The sequence below is a fragment of the Aureobasidium pullulans genome (genome assembly GCF_000721785.1).
Source record: "Aureobasidium pullulans EXF-150 unplaced genomic scaffold scaffold_37, whole genome shotgun sequence".
In the NCBI taxonomy this organism is placed as follows: domain Eukaryota; kingdom Fungi; phylum Ascomycota; class Dothideomycetes; order Dothideales; family Saccotheciaceae; genus Aureobasidium; species Aureobasidium pullulans.
This window is the reverse complement of record NW_021941057.1, coordinates 139,847-156,204: the sequence shown is the minus strand read 5'-3', so window position 1 is coordinate 156,204 and position 16,358 is coordinate 139,847. Positions and strand designations below refer to the sequence as shown.

General features: G+C 49.7%; 11 protein-coding genes across 11 annotated transcripts; 7 read left to right on the top strand and 4 right to left on the bottom strand.

The window, feature by feature from the left end:
- Positions 1–962: 962 nt before the first annotated feature.
- On the top strand, positions 963–2,308 carry M438DRAFT_350025 (alpha/beta-hydrolase). Its single transcript, XM_029906533.1, has one exon. It carries the CDS (start codon positions 1,002–1,004, stop codon positions 2,172–2,174), a length of 1,173 nt encoding a protein of 390 aa, XP_029755271.1. The 5' UTR covers positions 963–1,001; the 3' UTR covers positions 2,175–2,308.
- A 50-nt stretch (positions 2,309–2,358) lies between these two features.
- Positions 2,359–3,955, top strand: M438DRAFT_350023 (uncharacterized protein). Its single transcript, XM_029906532.1, has one exon. The coding sequence runs from the start codon at positions 2,669–2,671 to the stop codon at positions 3,521–3,523; it is 855 nt and encodes a 284-aa protein (XP_029755270.1). The 5' UTR covers positions 2,359–2,668; the 3' UTR covers positions 3,524–3,955.
- Positions 3,876–4,769, bottom strand: M438DRAFT_328903 (uncharacterized protein). Its single transcript, XM_029903227.1, has 2 exons — positions 4,525–4,769; positions 3,876–4,460 (listed from the first exon to the last, which is right to left on the bottom strand). Exons 1-2 carry the CDS (start codon positions 4,661–4,663, stop codon positions 4,279–4,281), a joined length of 321 nt encoding a protein of 106 aa, XP_029755269.1. The 5' UTR covers positions 4,664–4,769; the 3' UTR covers positions 3,876–4,278.
- A 205-nt stretch (positions 4,770–4,974) lies between these two features.
- M438DRAFT_306975 (uncharacterized protein) lies at positions 4,975–7,318 on the top strand. Its single transcript, XM_029902282.1, has 2 exons — positions 4,975–5,454; positions 5,529–7,318. Exons 1-2 carry the CDS (start codon positions 5,430–5,432, stop codon positions 6,824–6,826), a joined length of 1,323 nt encoding a protein of 440 aa, XP_029755268.1. The 5' UTR covers positions 4,975–5,429; the 3' UTR covers positions 6,827–7,318.
- M438DRAFT_154226 (uncharacterized protein) lies at positions 6,956–7,456 on the top strand. Its single transcript, XM_029898992.1, has one exon. It carries the CDS (start codon positions 7,085–7,087, stop codon positions 7,376–7,378), a length of 294 nt encoding a protein of 97 aa, XP_029755267.1. The 5' UTR covers positions 6,956–7,084; the 3' UTR covers positions 7,379–7,456.
- A 1,113-nt stretch (positions 7,457–8,569) lies between these two features.
- Positions 8,570–9,456, top strand: M438DRAFT_350019 (uncharacterized protein). The gene is made up of 3 exons (XM_029906531.1): positions 8,570–8,719; positions 8,904–9,276; positions 9,396–9,456. Exons 1-3 carry the CDS (start codon positions 8,686–8,688, stop codon positions 9,445–9,447), a joined length of 459 nt encoding a protein of 152 aa, XP_029755266.1. The 5' UTR covers positions 8,570–8,685; the 3' UTR covers positions 9,448–9,456.
- A 349-nt stretch (positions 9,457–9,805) lies between these two features.
- M438DRAFT_360006 (uncharacterized protein) lies at positions 9,806–11,373 on the bottom strand (the record flags this gene model as incomplete). Its single annotated transcript, XM_029907396.1, has 3 exons — positions 9,806–10,479; positions 10,538–11,037; positions 11,225–11,373. The coding sequence occupies 3 exons, from the start codon at positions 11,371–11,373 to the stop codon at positions 9,806–9,808; spliced, it is 1,323 nt and encodes a 440-aa protein (XP_029755265.1).
- A 41-nt stretch (positions 11,374–11,414) lies between these two features.
- On the top strand, positions 11,415–12,700 carry M438DRAFT_350016 (uncharacterized protein). The gene is made up of 3 exons (XM_029906530.1): positions 11,415–11,841; positions 11,893–12,257; positions 12,323–12,700. Exons 1-3 carry the CDS (start codon positions 11,793–11,795, stop codon positions 12,494–12,496), a joined length of 588 nt encoding a protein of 195 aa, XP_029755264.1. The 5' UTR covers positions 11,415–11,792; the 3' UTR covers positions 12,497–12,700.
- Positions 12,604–13,172, bottom strand: M438DRAFT_409803 (4-oxalocrotonate tautomerase; the record flags this gene model as incomplete). The annotated part of the gene is made up of 2 exons (XM_029910039.1): positions 12,604–12,937; positions 13,047–13,172. The coding sequence occupies 2 exons, from the start codon at positions 13,170–13,172 to the stop codon at positions 12,671–12,673; spliced, it is 393 nt and encodes a 130-aa protein (XP_029755263.1). The 3' UTR covers positions 12,604–12,670.
- Positions 13,173–13,748: 576 nt separating this feature from the next.
- Positions 13,749–15,263, top strand: M438DRAFT_400813 (putative cytochrome P450; the record flags this gene model as incomplete). The annotated part of the gene is made up of 3 exons (XM_029909488.1): positions 13,749–14,237; positions 14,290–14,419; positions 14,473–15,263. The coding sequence occupies 3 exons, from the start codon at positions 13,749–13,751 to the stop codon at positions 15,261–15,263; spliced, it is 1,410 nt and encodes a 469-aa protein (XP_029755262.1).
- On the bottom strand, positions 15,191–16,171 carry M438DRAFT_350015 (uncharacterized protein). The gene is made up of 2 exons (XM_029906529.1): positions 15,849–16,171; positions 15,191–15,782 (listed from the first exon to the last, which is right to left on the bottom strand). Exons 1-2 carry the CDS (start codon positions 16,027–16,029, stop codon positions 15,313–15,315), a joined length of 651 nt encoding a protein of 216 aa, XP_029755261.1. The 5' UTR covers positions 16,030–16,171; the 3' UTR covers positions 15,191–15,312.
- Between the last annotated feature and the right edge of the window lie 187 nt (positions 16,172–16,358).

Below are 16,358 nucleotides of genomic sequence, written 5' to 3'. Positions count from 1 at the left end.
CGACCGTTCCAACATGCCTCCTCGACATCTCCCACAAGCTTTCGCAACTTCCAGCCCATGACGATCCCGCCCGAGTGTGGATCTGATGACGGTCCGTGCGCTGTGTACCGCGAATGGGATTGAGATGCGACAACGACCTTTTGTTACCGTCCACTCGACTCCCCGTTTAGCTGATGGAAGTGGCGCTTGGAGGAATGTTGTGTCTTACAGTTCCTTGATTGCTGTCACAGCTCTTCCACAAAGTTCAGTCTTGTTCGCCATACCGCGACTGCGCATCGCAGTCTTATTGTTCTGCTCGGTCCAATGGTTTGTTCAAGCATTCGTCATGCAGATCTGTCTGTTCTTGGCCGACTTTCGAAGCCTCCGCGCATGGATTTGTCAAGGCCGAAATTTGATCTGAAAACATACAAAGAAACAGCACGAGACATCAGAAGTTATCCTTGAGCGAGAGTTCTTCGTGGAGACAACATCCGATGTGGAAGCAACCTTCAACATTGTTGCATTCCAAAACCGCTGAGTTGGAACTTGGTTGCTGATCAGTCCGTTGATCCGTCTCCATACGCCGCTCCTACCAGGTTGATCTCCATGAGTCCCTCCGAGGAATTCCTGATACGCTGATGAAGAGTAATCAAGATACCATACATAGATCAGTGGGGTTCCTGGGACAACGACGCGACTCAAGACCTCTTTCGCTGTGTTCTTTCCGGATGTGGTCGCTGGATTCAACTACAGTATATGAAGTCCTCCCAAGATGAACGATAACTCATGTAGGCACCAGACCCTCAAACCACCCATGGGTAGCAATAGACATACGCCAAATCTGCGACCATATCCTTGGTGGATACGCTCAGCACGCTCACATGTTGATTCGCAACCTCGGCAAAGCTGCGGACCCTGTTGACTCCTCTCTGACGTGACATGCATCTCCATATTCTATCAAATACTCATCTCCAACCTTCAGCCATTCATACAACCTGCATTTAAGCACAGGTGCTGCTAATATGTCATCACTTGAGCCTCTTCCTTTGCCCGAAGGCATCGAAGAATCATACATTGATTGCAACGACTCCTGTGGCCTGGTATTCCACGTCATTTCTGCTGGCCAAAAGGACAAGCCCTTGATTCTCTTGACGCATGGTTTTCCAGAGCTCGCCTACTCATGGCGAAAAATCATGCCGGCACTGGCAGCCAAGGGCTACTATGTCGTTGCACCAGACCAGCGCGGATATGGCAGGACCACAGGTTGGGATACACGACCATTTGATGAGGTCGACTTGAACCAATTCACCATGACAAACCTTGTGAGAGATCTCGTATGCTTGGTCTACGCATTGGGCCACAAGGTAGTGCATTGTCATATCGGACACGATTTCGGTGCAGTTTCCAGTGCCATGGCGCCTCTGATGCGACCTGATATGTTCAAGAGCTGTGTCCAGATGTCACATCCCCATCATGCGCCTCCAACCCCGTTATTTGATGTAAAGGCTTCAGGAAAACCCATCACGAATCCAGGATCCACTTCGGAAGCTAAGCCAGATACACAAGCCGAACTTGCGAAACTTGATCCTCCTAGGAAGCACTACAAATGGTACAATTCGACCTCGGGTGCTGCAAATGACTGGGAAACGCCATCGCAAGGACTACACGAATTCCTGCGAGGATACTGGCACCTCAAATCTGCCGACTGGCCAGGCAATGACCCGACACCTCTAAAGTCATGGTCAGCTGCAGAACTGGGAAAGATGCCAAACTATTATATCATGCCAAAAGACACCAGTATGCCAGAAACAGTGGCCAGCATGATGAAGGGCGAAGATGAAACAGCAACGACGAGATGGCTATCCGACTCGGACCTCGACGTCTACGTCAAGGAATGGCAGCGTATTGGCTTTCAGGGCGGATTGAATTGGTACAGAGCGCAGACAAGCTCATCAAAAGCACAAAAAGCGGACATGGTGTTGTTTGCAGGCAGGAAGATTGAGGTTCCTTGTGCTTTCATCAGCGGCGAACAGGATTGGGGCAATTATCAGCAGCCTGGTGCTCTAGACGGCTACAAGGAGAGTTGTGCGGACTTCCGAGGTAGCACGTTCATTCCACATGCGGGACACTGGGTACAGCAAGAGCAGGCTGAGAAGGTTATCGAGGCGGTGTGCAAGTTTCTTGATGGACTGTAGGATTGTAGATTAATAGAGGTCATCGGGTCTTGATGTGCATAAATATGCATGAGCGTTTCAGCACATGCTATTGTACATATGCGACTCGGGATAAATGACAATGATGGGTGCACGTGCCAAACGTCGACTTCGCTGCCTTTCCATGAACGAACAAAGAAAGATTGATAAACCGTCGTCTTTGGTCAGCTTCTCACCAACGACAAGAGTTTCTTTGCAACACAAGCTCTCGACTCTCCCGACGGCTTCCACAGCTTCGTCTTCTCTTTCTTGTCGAGAGAATCGAAGAACAGAGCGACTTTCGCAAGACGACGTCAGGGTCTTCTTTCCCCTCCAAGGCGGATAGCGAAAGTTCGGCCAGACCCCGCCTAAATCCTTCCTCTTTCTTCAGTCATCGACCACATCACCGTCCTCCATCTTGGCTGTGCAACCACGACGCTTCCACCTCTCGCAGTCTTCTACCCTCTCGATATTGATAAACCTCTCATTCGGCGACGATGGATTCGATGCGCAGTCTCAACACATCGCTGCCGCGCACCTCGCCTCGTCGCACCCAACAGCCCCCCGAAGAACTCCTGTCGGCCTTCAAAGCCGCCGCTCTCTCCGTCACAAATCTATACAAGAATGCTGCGTCTGAGCAGGCAAGATCAAGAGCTGCTGGTTACCAAGATGCACTGGACGATCTGCTGTCCTTCCTCGACAAGGAAAATCTTGGCCTCGGTGACGGTGAAGGTTGGAGAGTGAGGCAATGGGCAACCGAACGCTTCGACGGAGGCATTTCTGGAGGTCGCGAAAGCGAAGACGAGGAAGAGGAACAAGAAGAGCCCGTCCGCAGTTCTAGCCCAGAGGTTGCGAGGAAACCGACCGCTCCACAAGAACAACTACAACCACAACCACAACCACAACCTCAACCAGAGCCCGTCATCATCAACTCTGAGCCTATTCAGCAACAACAGCAGCCACAAATTCTGCGCTCAGACATCACAGTCCCTCAATCCGACACTTTCTCATTTCGCTCCTCAATGGCATACCCCCCTCCACACCACGACCGAGAAGTCGACATGGATGGCACAAACAGCATACCCTCCGACTCTCCTAACTCAACAACATCCAACACAAATAATCCAGTCCGACTCGAAGTACACCCCAGACGACGAAACAATCACAACCACAACCGCTCCAACAATTCAAACTCCAACAGAATAGCCTCTGTGAACCTAGGTTCCCTTGGCTCAGGCGCCGGCTCCAAGCGCAAAAACTTGGGCGACTTTTTCGACATCTCCGGCCTATCATTTGGCAATAACGGAAGAGATGGTTCTGATCGTGGAGGGAAGAGGGGAAGACATGTCTAAGAGCTTTTCTTCCCTGGATTGATTCTGCGATTTTCTTCTTTCTGCCACTGCACTGCGTCGCATCATACAACACACCCCCAAATACCCATTAGTTCTTGTTAGATCATTCTTCTTTTCCTTTGTCTGCGATCTTCGGGGAGATCAAGGAAGTAATGAATTACGAGATGTCCCTTTTGTCCTTCTTTGTTTCTTGTCATGCTGGTTCAGGCTTCACATTCCGCCTTGTTCTGAATCTCATGTTTCTGGTCTTTTGCATAACAGCGTGCGGCATATGAGATGGCTGGCTGTTTTTTTCCCTAATACATACCAAATGCGGTACTTTTCTTATCGGCCTGGAGGAATGACCCTGCTGCATGGTTGATGTCTCGATCTTTTCATATATACAATGTTCAGTTTGGTGATCTACACCCTACTTGAAATGAATCAACGCGAGAAGTTTTTCTTCGTCATCTTCATCTTTCTTACCGTGTCTTCCCGTGTTGAGCTGCAGTGGTGCCTGGATGACATGTTTCTTTGCATGTGCATATGAGGCTGCTGACAGTTTTGTTTTCAACCCGAGTTCTTGAAGCTCTTCATATGCAGGTCCCCATGAGGACATTGCAAGTAGCCGTGATCTTACATGTCCACCTTCCACTATCGTATACCACCTGGTCTCACTCGAAATTCTGCTAGTATACACTCTTTCTCGAACCTCTGATCCTAACTTCTCCCATCTGCTTTCTCACGTGAGGACCAAAGAGTCGGAAGAGGCAATTTTACATAAACGCCCTCCACAATCCCAAACCAACCAACATACCACTTAACCCAGTGATACCCAGTCGTCGTGCAGCCATGGTAAGTCTAGATCCAGATTTCATAATTTCCGCTTCTCTGGTGCGCAATTCTCTGTGACCGGACCAATATGTATATGCTCCTAATGTGCCGAATGCCGTGGCTCCTAGACCACCAAGAAAGATCAGTAAAAGATAGCTCTTTGGAAGTACAGAGCAGGAATATCTTACCCATCACCCTACAGCTCAAACAATCAAAATCCGCTTGTTCTTTGGCGAGGACTTTTTTCAGAGGCAAGGGTGCGGCGTCTTGGGATGCTAGTTTGTTGTAGATTTCTTGGTGTTTGGGGTCGTTGGGGGATGATGACATTGTTGTTTGTATGAGGTGTGAGAGTGGGCGTTTGGAATCGACGTTGATGGTGGATGATCAGTTGTCGAATGGCTGACTTGATTGATAATGTGGTATGGATGGCTTTGATGGATTGCATGGCTCGGCTTGTGAGAGATTGAAGACGCCGGATCAGGGACCGAGAGATGCTAGACTCGATAGGGAAAGGTCGGAAACAGAATAGACAGGACGAGACACGAGGCCTTGTGGGTCTTCTTGGCTGCATCCTCCACTGAGTCCACTCTCCGTCGACAAACTCCCCTGGGCCCTGTCTGCTCCATCCTTTGCGCAACACATCGGATCTACCACGACAAGGGCCAGCACTAATAACAACCTTGTATTAACCTCGACAGCAGTCACTCGTTTTTTTGCTGTTTCTTCTCACTCTCGCTTTCTCTTTCTTCTTTGCAGCTGCGCAGGTCGTGTGTGTTTTATACTTCGTTCATACTCTCTTACGACTTCGCTCACCCTTCCCCTCTCTCTCGCGCCGGCCGTTGAAAGTGGTCCATTTCGCGATAACAAAGGCTATCCACCCCTCGCCATCTGTGTGAACCCGTCGCGTTGTTACACGACCAGCCTCCTTGATTAATTACTCCGTCTGCTACAAGGCACAAAGGGAACAAAGCAACTCTTCCTTGTTCAGCGCCTTGTCGTTCTTGTTGCCCCGAGATTGCGACGCCGCCGCCTCCTTCACTCTTCCGAATCTCCCACACAACAAAGAGCTTTGAGCTCGACAAGCCTCGTGGCTATGGATTCTTCCTCTTTCTCGAATGGTGCGGATCTTGTGTTTCCCTTCTGGACCTGTTGGTCAACAACATGATGCATCATACTGACATTCTATTATCAGTGCATCCTCATGTAGAAAAGGCATTGCACAACCTGTTCAAACGTAACTGCGTCGACTGTCCTGGAACAACACCTTCTTGCCCGTCATGTTCGGGAGGTAAAGTCTGCTCACTGGTACCTCAATCTTGCGACACTTGCGCATACACAACCTGCGTCACATCGAATGATGGCAGCTCTCACCACTCCGGCCCTAACGTCGGCGCCATCGCTGGAGGAGTCATTGGCGGTATCATCGTCGTCGGCGTATTGGTCTTCTTCTTTTACTGGAAAGTAATCCGACCGCGCCGTATCAAGTTGGAGGATCAATGGGAAGAGGAGGATCAGGCCGAAGACCGCAAATCCGCCTTCAACATGCAACGCTCCGAACGCGCCTCCGTACACACTGTGCACTCTGTCGCCAACAGCATTCTCAGCCGTGCTTCCAACTTCATCCCCATCGCCTATATCCCGGGCGTTATGAACAGAGATGGCAGAGAAGAACACGTTCCCCCGGTCCCTCCAATCCCTGCCGCTCATGGCCCTCCTGTGAGCGGTGGCTCTTCAAACGGAGAAGCCCTCTTCTTCCGCCCTCAAGACCTCCGCGATTCCACATACTCGGATACTTCCTCCCTCGACAACCGCAGCACCTTCTTCGGCCGTCCCAGCATCACTCCCTCGCTCGCCCGCAGCAGTATTGCAACGTACCGCGACGATGCAGTCATCAACCCCATGCCCGCTCAAACCGTCCTTCGCGGAAAAGCAAACGTCGTCAGCGTGAAGAGTGGAAACAGCGGAACACCCACCTCCACACCTCCCAACAGCACCCCAGCCGAAGAAATTGCGAACCCGCTCAACCGCAGTGCAAGTGGCAGGAAATTGAACATCGTCATGCCTGCCTCCAGCGATTCCGTCAGACTGGGCTCTTCTGGCTCTGACTCCTCACAACAAACACTTAGCAGTGCAAGTTATGGTAAACCCACTCTTCTCACTGTGGGCGGAAAACCAAAACCCAAGGGCCGCTTTCCCGTCTCTCCCGACTCCTTCGCCACAGCAAGCCCAGCACAAACGAAACCAAACGTATCATCACCGCTTGCGTCTTCGGAAACAACGACACCGGACGCAGAATATGACGCTTCTCCCTTCGCCGATTCTGCTTCCATCTCACCACCACAAAACCCTAAACGCACACCTGGTGGTCTTTCAGCTGTGATTGAGGAAACAGCGTCGAGTAGGGGCAGCTTGCCGAAAGGAAAATTCAGACAGAGTCAGCATATGCAGCCTAGAGGGCAGAGTCCCTTTGGTGATGAGCATGAAGCTTGATGATCGAGCCTCTAAACCGCATGTTTCTTTTGCTTCTTCACTTCTTCACGACCCGCCGCTTATTCCCGATTCTTCCGACTTTTCCGACTTGTTCATGTCCTCTTTTACTCTACACCTCTTTCCTCTCTGCTTCTCTGCGCCCACTTCGAGCTGACGAAGCTTCTACCCTTCCTCACGTCACACTCTACCACGACCATCGAAACCTCTTTGCTACCTTTCTTTTCTTTTTCTTTTTCTCTCGATTCATGGTTCCGGCGCATGCGAACTTGCAATCATCATCTTTACTCTTGCGCTGGACGTTCTTGTAGATGGACTTTTTTCTTTTCTCTTCTCTTTCCAAAAACTTGGGTGGGTGGCTTTTTGCACTTTTGCACTATTTGTTGCTTCTGCTCCTATGCTTGCCTTCTAGCGTTAGTGTTTTCTTCTTGGTTTTTTTTTTTCGATATGCAGATATGCAGATTCTTTTTTGATATGCAGATGATAAATCCACACTTTTCGAAAACTTTTCACTATTTGCAATTCTTTCTCGTTGTTTGGGGTTTCCTTTCGTGATCATGGTTCCTTTCTATGCTTCTTCTTGTGAGATGCCTCCTTTTTTTCTTGTGTGTGTGTGTGAAAAAGAACTTGGTATATCTACATATCTACTTGTAGCGAATTTCTTTTACTTTGGTCCTATCCTCTTCCTCACCTCTTGTTCTGCTTCGCTTTTCAACCAATCTCGACACCGTGGTTTGTGATGTTGAGGGTGAAAGATTGGCATGGATGAGAGGTGGACATGCATCCTTCATTCCCGTATCGGTTTACGGAAACTTTGAAGCCAACTTCCCTGATCCTCCCCTGCCTATTTTTGTCTTCTCTTTCGGTCTCTCTTATCGCTGTTTGTGCATCTGTGTCTTTGTTGAAACCGGGGATCCAAGGGCGGGAAATTACGAGATGGAGAGTGGGTAGCGTTGACCATGGAGGCGGTAGAGATGGTCGTAATGCCATCATTGTCTCCGCTGTACCCGAGTTGGATGCGATGCCAGTGGTGACAGGAGAGATATTCTCAGTGCTGAAGAAAATAGGCGCTTGCAAAGTAGCGGAAACTCTCTTCGACACTGCGGCCAGAGCTGGATATTTCCCTACGTTTCCCCGCCCTTGCCTCTCTCCCATGGAATGTTTGTCTTCCCAGAAGTATGCGCTGGCGGAATCGAGTACGATTGCCAATTTTCTGTCGAAGCTTTTGTTGCTTGGGTTGAGGAAGTAGGAAGGTAAGGTGGAGATTGTGGAGATCAGAGATTGAAGAGATTGAGGTTGGAAGATGTGGATGTGGGAGAGAGCGGTATGGGTGAGTTCTTGGGCTTTTGTGAGGGTCATGGATGGATGTAGTTGTTGGATCTGATGGAGGGTTATTTGGCTGAGGTGGGAGATTGAAATTGGGGAGGTTGCTAGGAGAGCTATTGCTGTTGATTGGGTGGATTGTTGCGCATGTGGTCCTGGGTTTGGTTGTGGGTGTTTCAGAGGTTCGGATTGTTCGTCTTGAAGTACTGTTGCCTCTGGATCTGTTTCATCGTTTGAGGTTTGGTTCTCCAGGGTCTCCATTTGCTCGATCCTCTCTTGGCTCCCTGCTTCTCTTGTGTCGTCTTTCGTGGAATCTTCCGCTGAAGCATGATACTGCTCATCATGATCCGTCAAGTCTCCGAGGACTAACTGAGCGATGATCCAGTACAACAGCTCCGTCTTCCCAGATTTTGGTACCGGACTTGTGATTTCGATGATGGGAGGTGCGGGTACAGAAGATAAATTCGTAGGGTCGAATCGTGGTGTGTTGGTTGCAAGAAGCCTGTCTAGAGCAGAGATACCGAGTTTGAAGTTTGCAGATGGGTCTTGCAAGAGTCGAAGAGTCGTTAGGAGCTTTTTGAGGACACGAGGTTAGTATGTATAAATCATGGAGGATGAAGTGAGGGAGTATTGTCGTATTTTATTTGTTTTTGTTTGATCTTTTCTTTTCGCCTTCGATTAATTGAGCAAGTGATGAAAACAAAAAACAGAAATCATGCTGGTGGAAGGAACGAAAGAGAAGATGTCACGAACTCACCTCATCCAACCTCTGACTCCGCACCATCCCCAGCTCTCTCGTTCCCAAATCCTCGGCCATCGTTTCTGTCCACCACACCCTCTGTCTCACAATCTCAATTTCCACCCTGCTCTGTTCTCCCTCAAGTCCTCCTCAACTCTCCCTTCTTTCTCCCTAAAAAGATGCCCCCCTCAATCTCCCCCTTCCACCCAGCCGACCTGGAAGCAAAAACAAAAATCCTCCCCTCCGGCAAACTCCGCAAACCGGAAAACCAACACCAACTAAACAAGTGCAAGTTGCAAGAATTGGTGCAATTCGATTGTGAAGTAAAAGGGCACAAGAAACATAAGAATGGGATTGTGGTTTGTGCGCCTATTGTCAGGGTGTTTAGGAGGTGAGTTTTCTATTTGATGGAGAAGGCGGGAAAGCTGGGGGATGGAAGCTGGGAGAGTTGGAAGATGGGGGATGGGTTGTTTGTGAGTTTGATGCTGACTTTTGATGGGTGGGTGGTAGGTGTAAGGATGGATTGACTGTTGAGACGACGGCTTGGGAGACGGAGAATTGAGTGGTGATGGTTTGGGTCTGATGGCGTTGGTGGGAAGTGGATAGGGCATGGAGGTTGACAGGCGTCACTGGGAGTTTTTCTTTTTGTTTTCTTTTTTCTCTCCGCTCGAGGCTGGCTGGAATGGAAAGAGCACATCACATTCATACGAAGAGCAAGAACGGAACGTATTGAAGCGAACAGAGGTAATTGCTCAAGCTACTGGCTGATACAGGAACAAGAATATGTGTCATTTTTGGGGGTATCTCATTGACTGCCTTGCGAAGTTCGATGCCATGCCCAGACCCAGCTAAAACTCCATTGACCGGCCGCAGAAGTAATAGAAGAACGCCTCGCTAAAGATGTGGGTTTTTGTCCCGGATCAGATATGCACAGCACCCCTCCCTCTACGCCAGTGATTACGGTCATGGTTGACCATCAAGCCACCACCTTCCCGTATCAGATCGGCCGTGCTGCTAACTTTTCCACCACTGTCCATGCATCCTTCCAACCTGAGATCGCCATCTGCGTCCTTTTGCGTTGGTACCTTGTCCTCGTCATCTAGTAGGTCGGAGATTGTGTCTTGCCATAGCTTGTCCTTTGCTTTGTCGACTGGAGCCTGGCGTGAGCGGGCCTTGTTGGCAGCAGTAAGTTTGCGAAGGGCATGTTCGGCTTGTACACCTTCGTCGGTTGCGCGTTCGCGGATTCTCCTTGGATCTTGTTCTCGTTCGGTGAGGACAGCAGTGCCCTGCCATGCGTGACGGCTTGGTAGTGGCGGGAAATGTGAGGGCATGTATCCGTATTGCTGTGTGGCTGGTGTCGCCAACTCTCGTCCTAACATGGGTGCCAGGTTTGGCGGTGGGGCTTCTGACGGCCGTGGAGGAGGAATGATGGGGTTCGAGATGTCGTTGGGTAGGCGCAATTGTAGATGGGGTTCCAGGTGATGTGATTCCAGGCCGGCTTCTGCGAGGGCGAGGATAAAGTCTTGCGGGATTGCGGTCGTTCGGCGTGAGGTTGTCATTGAATGCTTGACGGTTGTGAGGAAGTTCATCATGTCTGGTCGCCTGCAATCAGCCACTTGCGCCTGGTGTGAATGTCAGAGGATGCGCCTCACATTCTTCAACCTCTGCACGGAACATCTCCAGAGCTGAGGGCTTGACACTTTCATAGCCGACTATGGTCAAGGCGGTGCAGATGGAGCGCAACAGCTGGGCCTGGATGAAAGCCTCATCTTGCGCCGCGGGCTCCGTGTCGGCCGGCAGTTGTTGGATGTGACTGAGATGATGTGTGCGCTTTGTTTTTGAGCCGGCTCTTCTTCTCTTGAGTGGGTTGGACGGTACTGATGACATGTTTTGTCTGGTGGTGGTCTTTGGACATGATGTAGCCTTGCGACCAGAGACAAACTGCCTCGGAGCTTGCCGTTTCAGCCATCCCGCCTTGGCCAGAGACGTAGTCCTGTTGTCGTATCCTCTCATGACTTCGACTATGCCTGAAGACAAAGTAACAATGAGATGGATGAGTTGAGAAGCAAAGACAAGTTGTTGAGGTCCGTGTTCGAGCTCGTGTGAGAGTTGTGTTGCTCGTCGCCGTGTCAAAACAATCTCAAAGTTTGGGCTGTCACATGTCAAAGTCCTTCTCTGCACTCTGCTTCAACGCCGTCTTGGACCGTCACTCGAGGAGAGATGAGAGAGACATGACTTCGGCTCCCTTGATCTTGAGAATTACTTCAGCTATATCTCAATCTCATCTTCCACTGGCTCTCTTTTCGTCGCCTTGCTTTTGCTTGATGCTATATTTCCACTTTGTCACATCAAGTTCGCCAAAAGATGTATTGTATGCGGTTGCAGCGCTGATGAAACAGCACGCAATGAAGACGGTTTCTCGTAAAACCGGCATATCTCGGTAATGTCGTGTCAAGATCCTCCGAGACTCAGACAAGGCACCAAGCATGTTATTTCAAATAATCTCCAACATCTCTTAATATCACAAGTACTGGTGCTGATGATCTATTGTCTCGGATATTTCTACAGAATCATGTATGGGGGATGACCCTGGCTTCTTGGTATGCGAAGCGGCAGGAGAATGACGTAGCGCTATCGCTCGATCTCGCTGCGCGATAAAGTGGCAGGAGGCGCCAGGATTAAGCGATCGCTTGCAGACGTGCAGAAGGAGGCAGGTCCTTGTTCACCGACATCTCGTCTCTTCTATCGTCTGTTATCGTCGCGTGAAAACTCGTTGCATCCTCCCGTTCCAGGAAAGCATTCTCGTCTTCGACCTGTTGCCTGGACTCGATCTTTGAACCTCGAGTGTCTCAACGAACGACTCGCTCTTTCAAGTCGACTCGCGACACTCATATACACATATTAGACATGACGCGCCGTATGGTCTATGGCATCGGCCTTTGGGTCTTCCTAGCTGGTATACCGTCGCCAGTTCTGTGCTCTCTGACCCTCGCTAATGCATTCGCAGCCGTCGCCCTGACCTTCACATCCATGGCCCTGCCCTCCTGGATCTCCTACACCTCGCCTACAACCTCTTCTCAAAAACCCATCCACGTATCTTACGGTCTGCACCGCCGCTGTTCCTCCCTCTCGGGCTCCTGCACACCCTTCCCAGTCTATGAAGACTGCCATGGCGAGGACAGATACTTCTGCTCCATGTGGAGAAGTGTTGGCTTCTTGATGAACTTCTCAGTCGTCCTGGAATTGGCTACCTTTGTGGCTTTTGCGGTTGTGTTGTTGGGAGGTAGGAGCAACAGAGAGGGTGGATGGAAGATGTGTGTTAGTATGCTTGGTGTCGTCATGGTGTGCCAGATCGCGGCCATGGCCATTGTGGTATGTGGAATTGCGATACGATGTTACATTATGGTGAGAGATATGCTGACTCAAGCGCGATATAGGCTTTCCTCTTCGATCACGACAACCGCTTCTTTGTTGGCTGGAAGTTGGACAAGAGTTGGATTCTCTGCACGGTTTCTTGGGTCGTGCTGTTGTTCGACATCATCGGCATCAGTTTTGCTGCTAAGATGATGCCAGCCGAGGACGACTACGAACCTATTCCCGACAGAAGATGAGAATACACAACAAGCCATCAGTGCGATCTTCGCTCGCAAGCACATAGATATTGTTTCTCGATTACCGACTTTACGACTACACATGGATATACACTTTTTTCTCATTTGTGTCCCTGCACTTTTCGTCGTCAGCGTCTCTTCTATTAGCGACTTCCCAAATTAATCCTTCTTTTCTTATAACTCTCCCGTCAAGAACTGCGCTCGTCCCAACCCAAAACTCCAATCTTCCTTGGTGTTCGCACTACAACTAACCACCAAATCCGTCTTTGGCACTCCACATTCATTTTCCAATCTTTCCGCCAATGCTGCATAAATAGCTTGCTTTTTCTCCGCATCTCTTCCTTGTTGGAAGATTTGGATGAGGATTAATTTGTCGGTGCGGGGGATAGAGAGACCGGTATCTTCGAAGATTAATTCGTAGGGTTCGTGTTGGGTTATTACCTTTGAGCGAGAACGTTAGTCAAGCTGCTCGTCATGGAGTGGAAGGGGGTAGCAAAGATGATAGCAGAGGAGAGAGAAGGTAGAAAGGGCGGAGGAGGAACAAGCATACTTGATAGCGATCTCTAGCCGGTGCTGCGAATTTATCCAACATGATTTCTTGAACCACATCGGCGAGTTTTTTGATCTCTTCGGGCGTGCGGACGCCTCTGATCATGTCGATTTTCACAAGAGGCATGGTGTGTGTGTTTCTTCTAGTCTCGAATTCAAATAATATGAGGTGATGGCTCGAACAAGTCGGATAATACTGATAGCTGAAGGATTATATATGAGCGGAAGACGAACTTGATATGTATCACTATCTATGGTTTATATACGTTTCTACTATTAGCCGCACTACCCGCGCCGTGATGGTTTGACGATGATGATGTTTACAAGGGCCTCGTCATAGGTGGTGATATCGTCCGGGGCAGCGGTATCGGAAAACTTTATCGCGAGTTTGCCGAGATAGGCGAGGTTGCGGGAGCAGGCAAGCTACTTTCCCGAGGTACATGCTGCGATAAGGGCTATCGGTCATCTTTGCCGTGTATTGACACCTTTGCTTAGACGATAGTAGTGCTACTCCATCCTCCGGTAAGGTTTGACATAAAGGGCGTGAATGTTACGCTTCAAGTTGCTTGATTGGGACTACGTGTTCTGTGTGACAGCTCCACCACCTCTTGGACTCTTATCATTCGCTACATCTAGCCTTCCATAGCTATATCACCACCACTTCTCCGTCCTCTGTTCTCACTGTTGACATCAATCGCTAGCCATGTTTTTCATATACCTTGTCCCATTACTGTCCCTCATTTACTTCCTCTACACCCGCCTCACCTCCCCTCTAGCCAAACTCCCCGGCCCACTCTACACACTCTTCACCCCCCTCTATCTAATCTACAACGAATTCACCGGTAACCGCCGCCTCTACGTCCATTCCCTCCACACAATCCACGGCCCCATCGTCCGCCTCGGACCCAATGAAATTTCTTTCGCTAGCTATGAAGCCATGAAGGAAATCTACACCTCCGGCGGCAGTGGCTTTGACAGAACGGAATTTTATGAACTGTTCAAGCAGTTTGGGACCAAGACGCTGTTTTCCATGCCGCCGAGGGGGGAGCATAGCAAGAGGAAGAGGATTCTTGCTGATAGATATGCGAATACGAATGTTATGAGACCGGAGACTATCGAGGCGTTGACTGTGAGGGCGAGGCAATGTCTTCAGAACTGCTTGGCTGAGGATGGGGGTGATGCTGATGTTTATGTGAGTTGTAAAGAAGTGTTTGACGAGAGAGCTGTGCTGATCTTGGTGATAGGTGCATTTGCATTGTTTTGCTCTGGATGGAGCGAGTCAGCATCTGTTTGCTCCCAATGGCACGAATTCACTATCTGACCCTGAGGATCTGAAGATTATGGAGGAAATGTCTTATGCAGATAGTCTGCGAGGTTTGTCTCAACAACCAGACTGGCCCTTCACTTTCCATGCTGACTCAATGCAGCACCCTATCTGGAATACTATGCACCAGGACTAGCTGCCTTTTTCGACAAGTTCAACTCCAAGCGCTCAAGATCTGTCCCTCTAGCCAACGACTTCGTCCTCGGAGCAGCGCAAAAATCAAACCCGGCATCCTACTCGCTGATATCAAAACTGCATTCCAAAGCTTCTGATCTGGAAGAGCTGTCCGCACCGGCAGAATGTATGGATCATCTAGCCGCCGGCATCGACACCACAGGTGATGGATTATGTTTCCTCATGCATGAACTCTCCCTGCCTCATAACATGCATATCCAACAAAAGCTGCGGGAAGAAATCAACAGCAGCGAAGGCAAGAGCTTTGATCAACTACCTTATCTGGATGCGGTGGTGAAAGAGGGATTGAGAGTCTTCCCACCCATCCCCATGAGTTTCCCTCGCTATACTCCGGACTCTGGGACCACTTTGGATGGGTACTATATCCCCGGTCGTGTCATTGTGTCTTGCCAGCCTTGGACTTTACACAAAGATCCCCATGTCTTTCCCTCACCTGAGCTTTTCAATCCGCAACGATGGCTTGAGGAAGAGGGGGAACTTGAACGTAACCGCATGTTCTTTGCTTTCTCGCAAGGTGCAAGAGGATGTATTGGGAAACATCTTGCTTTGGCTGAGATGAAGATTCTGCTGCGAGAGGTTTATGGAACATATCAAACGAAGCTGGGTAAGGAGAAGGCGGACATGCGATTGGATGATCAGATCATTTCTAGCAGACCCAAGGGTCAGAAATGTCGGTTGGCTTTCGAGAAGGTTGTATAAGATAGCCTTTGCAATAAATCTGTGTTCGTTTCTTTCTATGTCTGGAAGCTCATGCCTTTTCCAGAGCGTAGACTGTGTATTTTACTCCGGCAACCTCGACATCGGTATCTTGTCTCCAGCTCTTGGTGTCGAAAACTCCCTCCCCCAACTCCTTGATCGAAGGCAGTTTTTCACCAACAGCATACTTTTCTACCCACTTATCACCTTCTTTCTGCTCTCTCAACGCATCAAACGGCCCTTCCCCTCTCTTCCTCAACACTTGAAAATATTCTCCCACCTTTCCCACAAACGTAATGCCATTATCATCCTTACTCCTCAGAATCCAGGCTGGCTCGTCGGAAGAAGGAACATCGATGCCTCCCCAGACTTCTTCGTATGCTTGGATCTCATCGTTGTTATCAGGATTAGGCATTGAACCTTTCTCTAATGCATCGCCGTTGGGCAGGTCTTCGAACTCGCCAATGTCGTCGTGGGCTTCGGTATTTTGGGAGCAGATTTCTTTTGCCCACTGGCATTTTACTTGGTCCTCTCTTAGCCTTTGTTTCATCTCTACGTCGTTTAGTGAGGGTAGAGGGAAATACTTACGCGGTGACTCGGAGAGAATTGTGCGTTTTCCGGCCATGGCCCAGTCGATGCTGCCATCGGATTTCAAGATGCGGAGGTCGACGAAGTAGCTGCCGACGTCGAGGACGAGGGTTGAGGTTGGCTCGGAGGGCTCACCGGGAACCCAGCGGAGGGACTTGCGGTAGGAGAGTTGGACGACCATTATGTTGCTTGAGCTGAAGACGAAAAAGATGAAAGACGATGTATACTACAAGCACTTACCGGGGCAGGGAAGATTATAAAAGAAGTCAACCTCCACTCAACTCTTACACATGCCCTTCTCAGCTTAAAGACATCAACACGCGACACACGTACGAACGCGACATCAAGGTACTAGCGTGGGGTCCGAGGTATATATCGCCAGGGTCACCAATTCCCCACACCACGCCGACATCGCCAAGAATCTCCTCAACTTGCCCCTTTCGGCCTCCGATAGCCGTACCCTTGCACAAGTCTCTTCCAAACATCACAGTCATCCTTCAGGCAAAAAAG

Excerpts from the sequence above, each read along its gene's own strand:
- M438DRAFT_350016 (XM_029906530.1), top strand. The coding sequence starts at position 11,793 with ATGACGCGCCGTATGGTCTATGGCATCGGCCTTTGGGTCTTCCTAGCT. Across the intron at positions 11,842-11,892 it reads CCTTTGGGTCTTCCTAGCTG|CCGTCGCCCTGACCTTCACA; the intron begins GTATACCGTCGC and ends ATGCATTCGCAG. Across the intron at positions 12,258-12,322 it reads TCGCGGCCATGGCCATTGTG|GCTTTCCTCTTCGATCACGA; the intron begins GTATGTGGAATT and ends AGCGCGATATAG.
- M438DRAFT_350019 (XM_029906531.1), top strand. The coding sequence starts at position 8,686 with ATGGGTCTTGCAAGAGTCGAAGAGTCGTTAGGAG. Across the intron at positions 8,720-8,903 it reads AGTCGAAGAGTCGTTAGGAG|CTCATCCAACCTCTGACTCC; the intron begins CTTTTTGAGGAC and ends TCACGAACTCAC. Across the intron at positions 9,277-9,395 it reads ATTGTCAGGGTGTTTAGGAG|GTGTAAGGATGGATTGACTG; the intron begins GTGAGTTTTCTA and ends GGTGGGTGGTAG.
- M438DRAFT_350015 (XM_029906529.1), bottom strand. The coding sequence starts at position 16,029 with ATGGTCGTCCAACTCTCCTACCGCAAGTCCCTCCGCTGGGTTCCCGGT. Across the intron at positions 15,783-15,848 it reads AATTCTCTCCGAGTCACCGC|TAAAATGCCAGTGGGCAAAA; the intron begins GTAAGTATTTCC and ends GAGAGGACCAAG.
- M438DRAFT_306975 (XM_029902282.1), top strand. The coding sequence starts at position 5,430 with ATGGATTCTTCCTCTTTCTCGAATG. Across the intron at positions 5,455-5,528 it reads TTCTTCCTCTTTCTCGAATG|TGCATCCTCATGTAGAAAAG; the intron begins GTGCGGATCTTG and ends TTCTATTATCAG.
- M438DRAFT_328903 (XM_029903227.1), bottom strand. The coding sequence starts at position 4,663 with ATGTCATCATCCCCCAACGACCCCAAACACCAAGAAATCTACAACAAA. Across the intron at positions 4,461-4,524 it reads TTTGAGCTGTAGGGTGATGG|GAGCCACGGCATTCGGCACA; the intron begins GTAAGATATTCC and ends TTGGTGGTCTAG.
- M438DRAFT_350025 (XM_029906533.1), top strand. The coding sequence starts at position 1,002 with ATGTCATCACTTGAGCCTCTTCCTTTGCCCGAAGGCATCGAAGAATCA.
- M438DRAFT_154226 (XM_029898992.1), top strand. The coding sequence starts at position 7,085 with ATGCGAACTTGCAATCATCATCTTTACTCTTGCGCTGGACGTTCTTGT.
- M438DRAFT_350023 (XM_029906532.1), top strand. The coding sequence starts at position 2,669 with ATGGATTCGATGCGCAGTCTCAACACATCGCTGCCGCGCACCTCGCCT.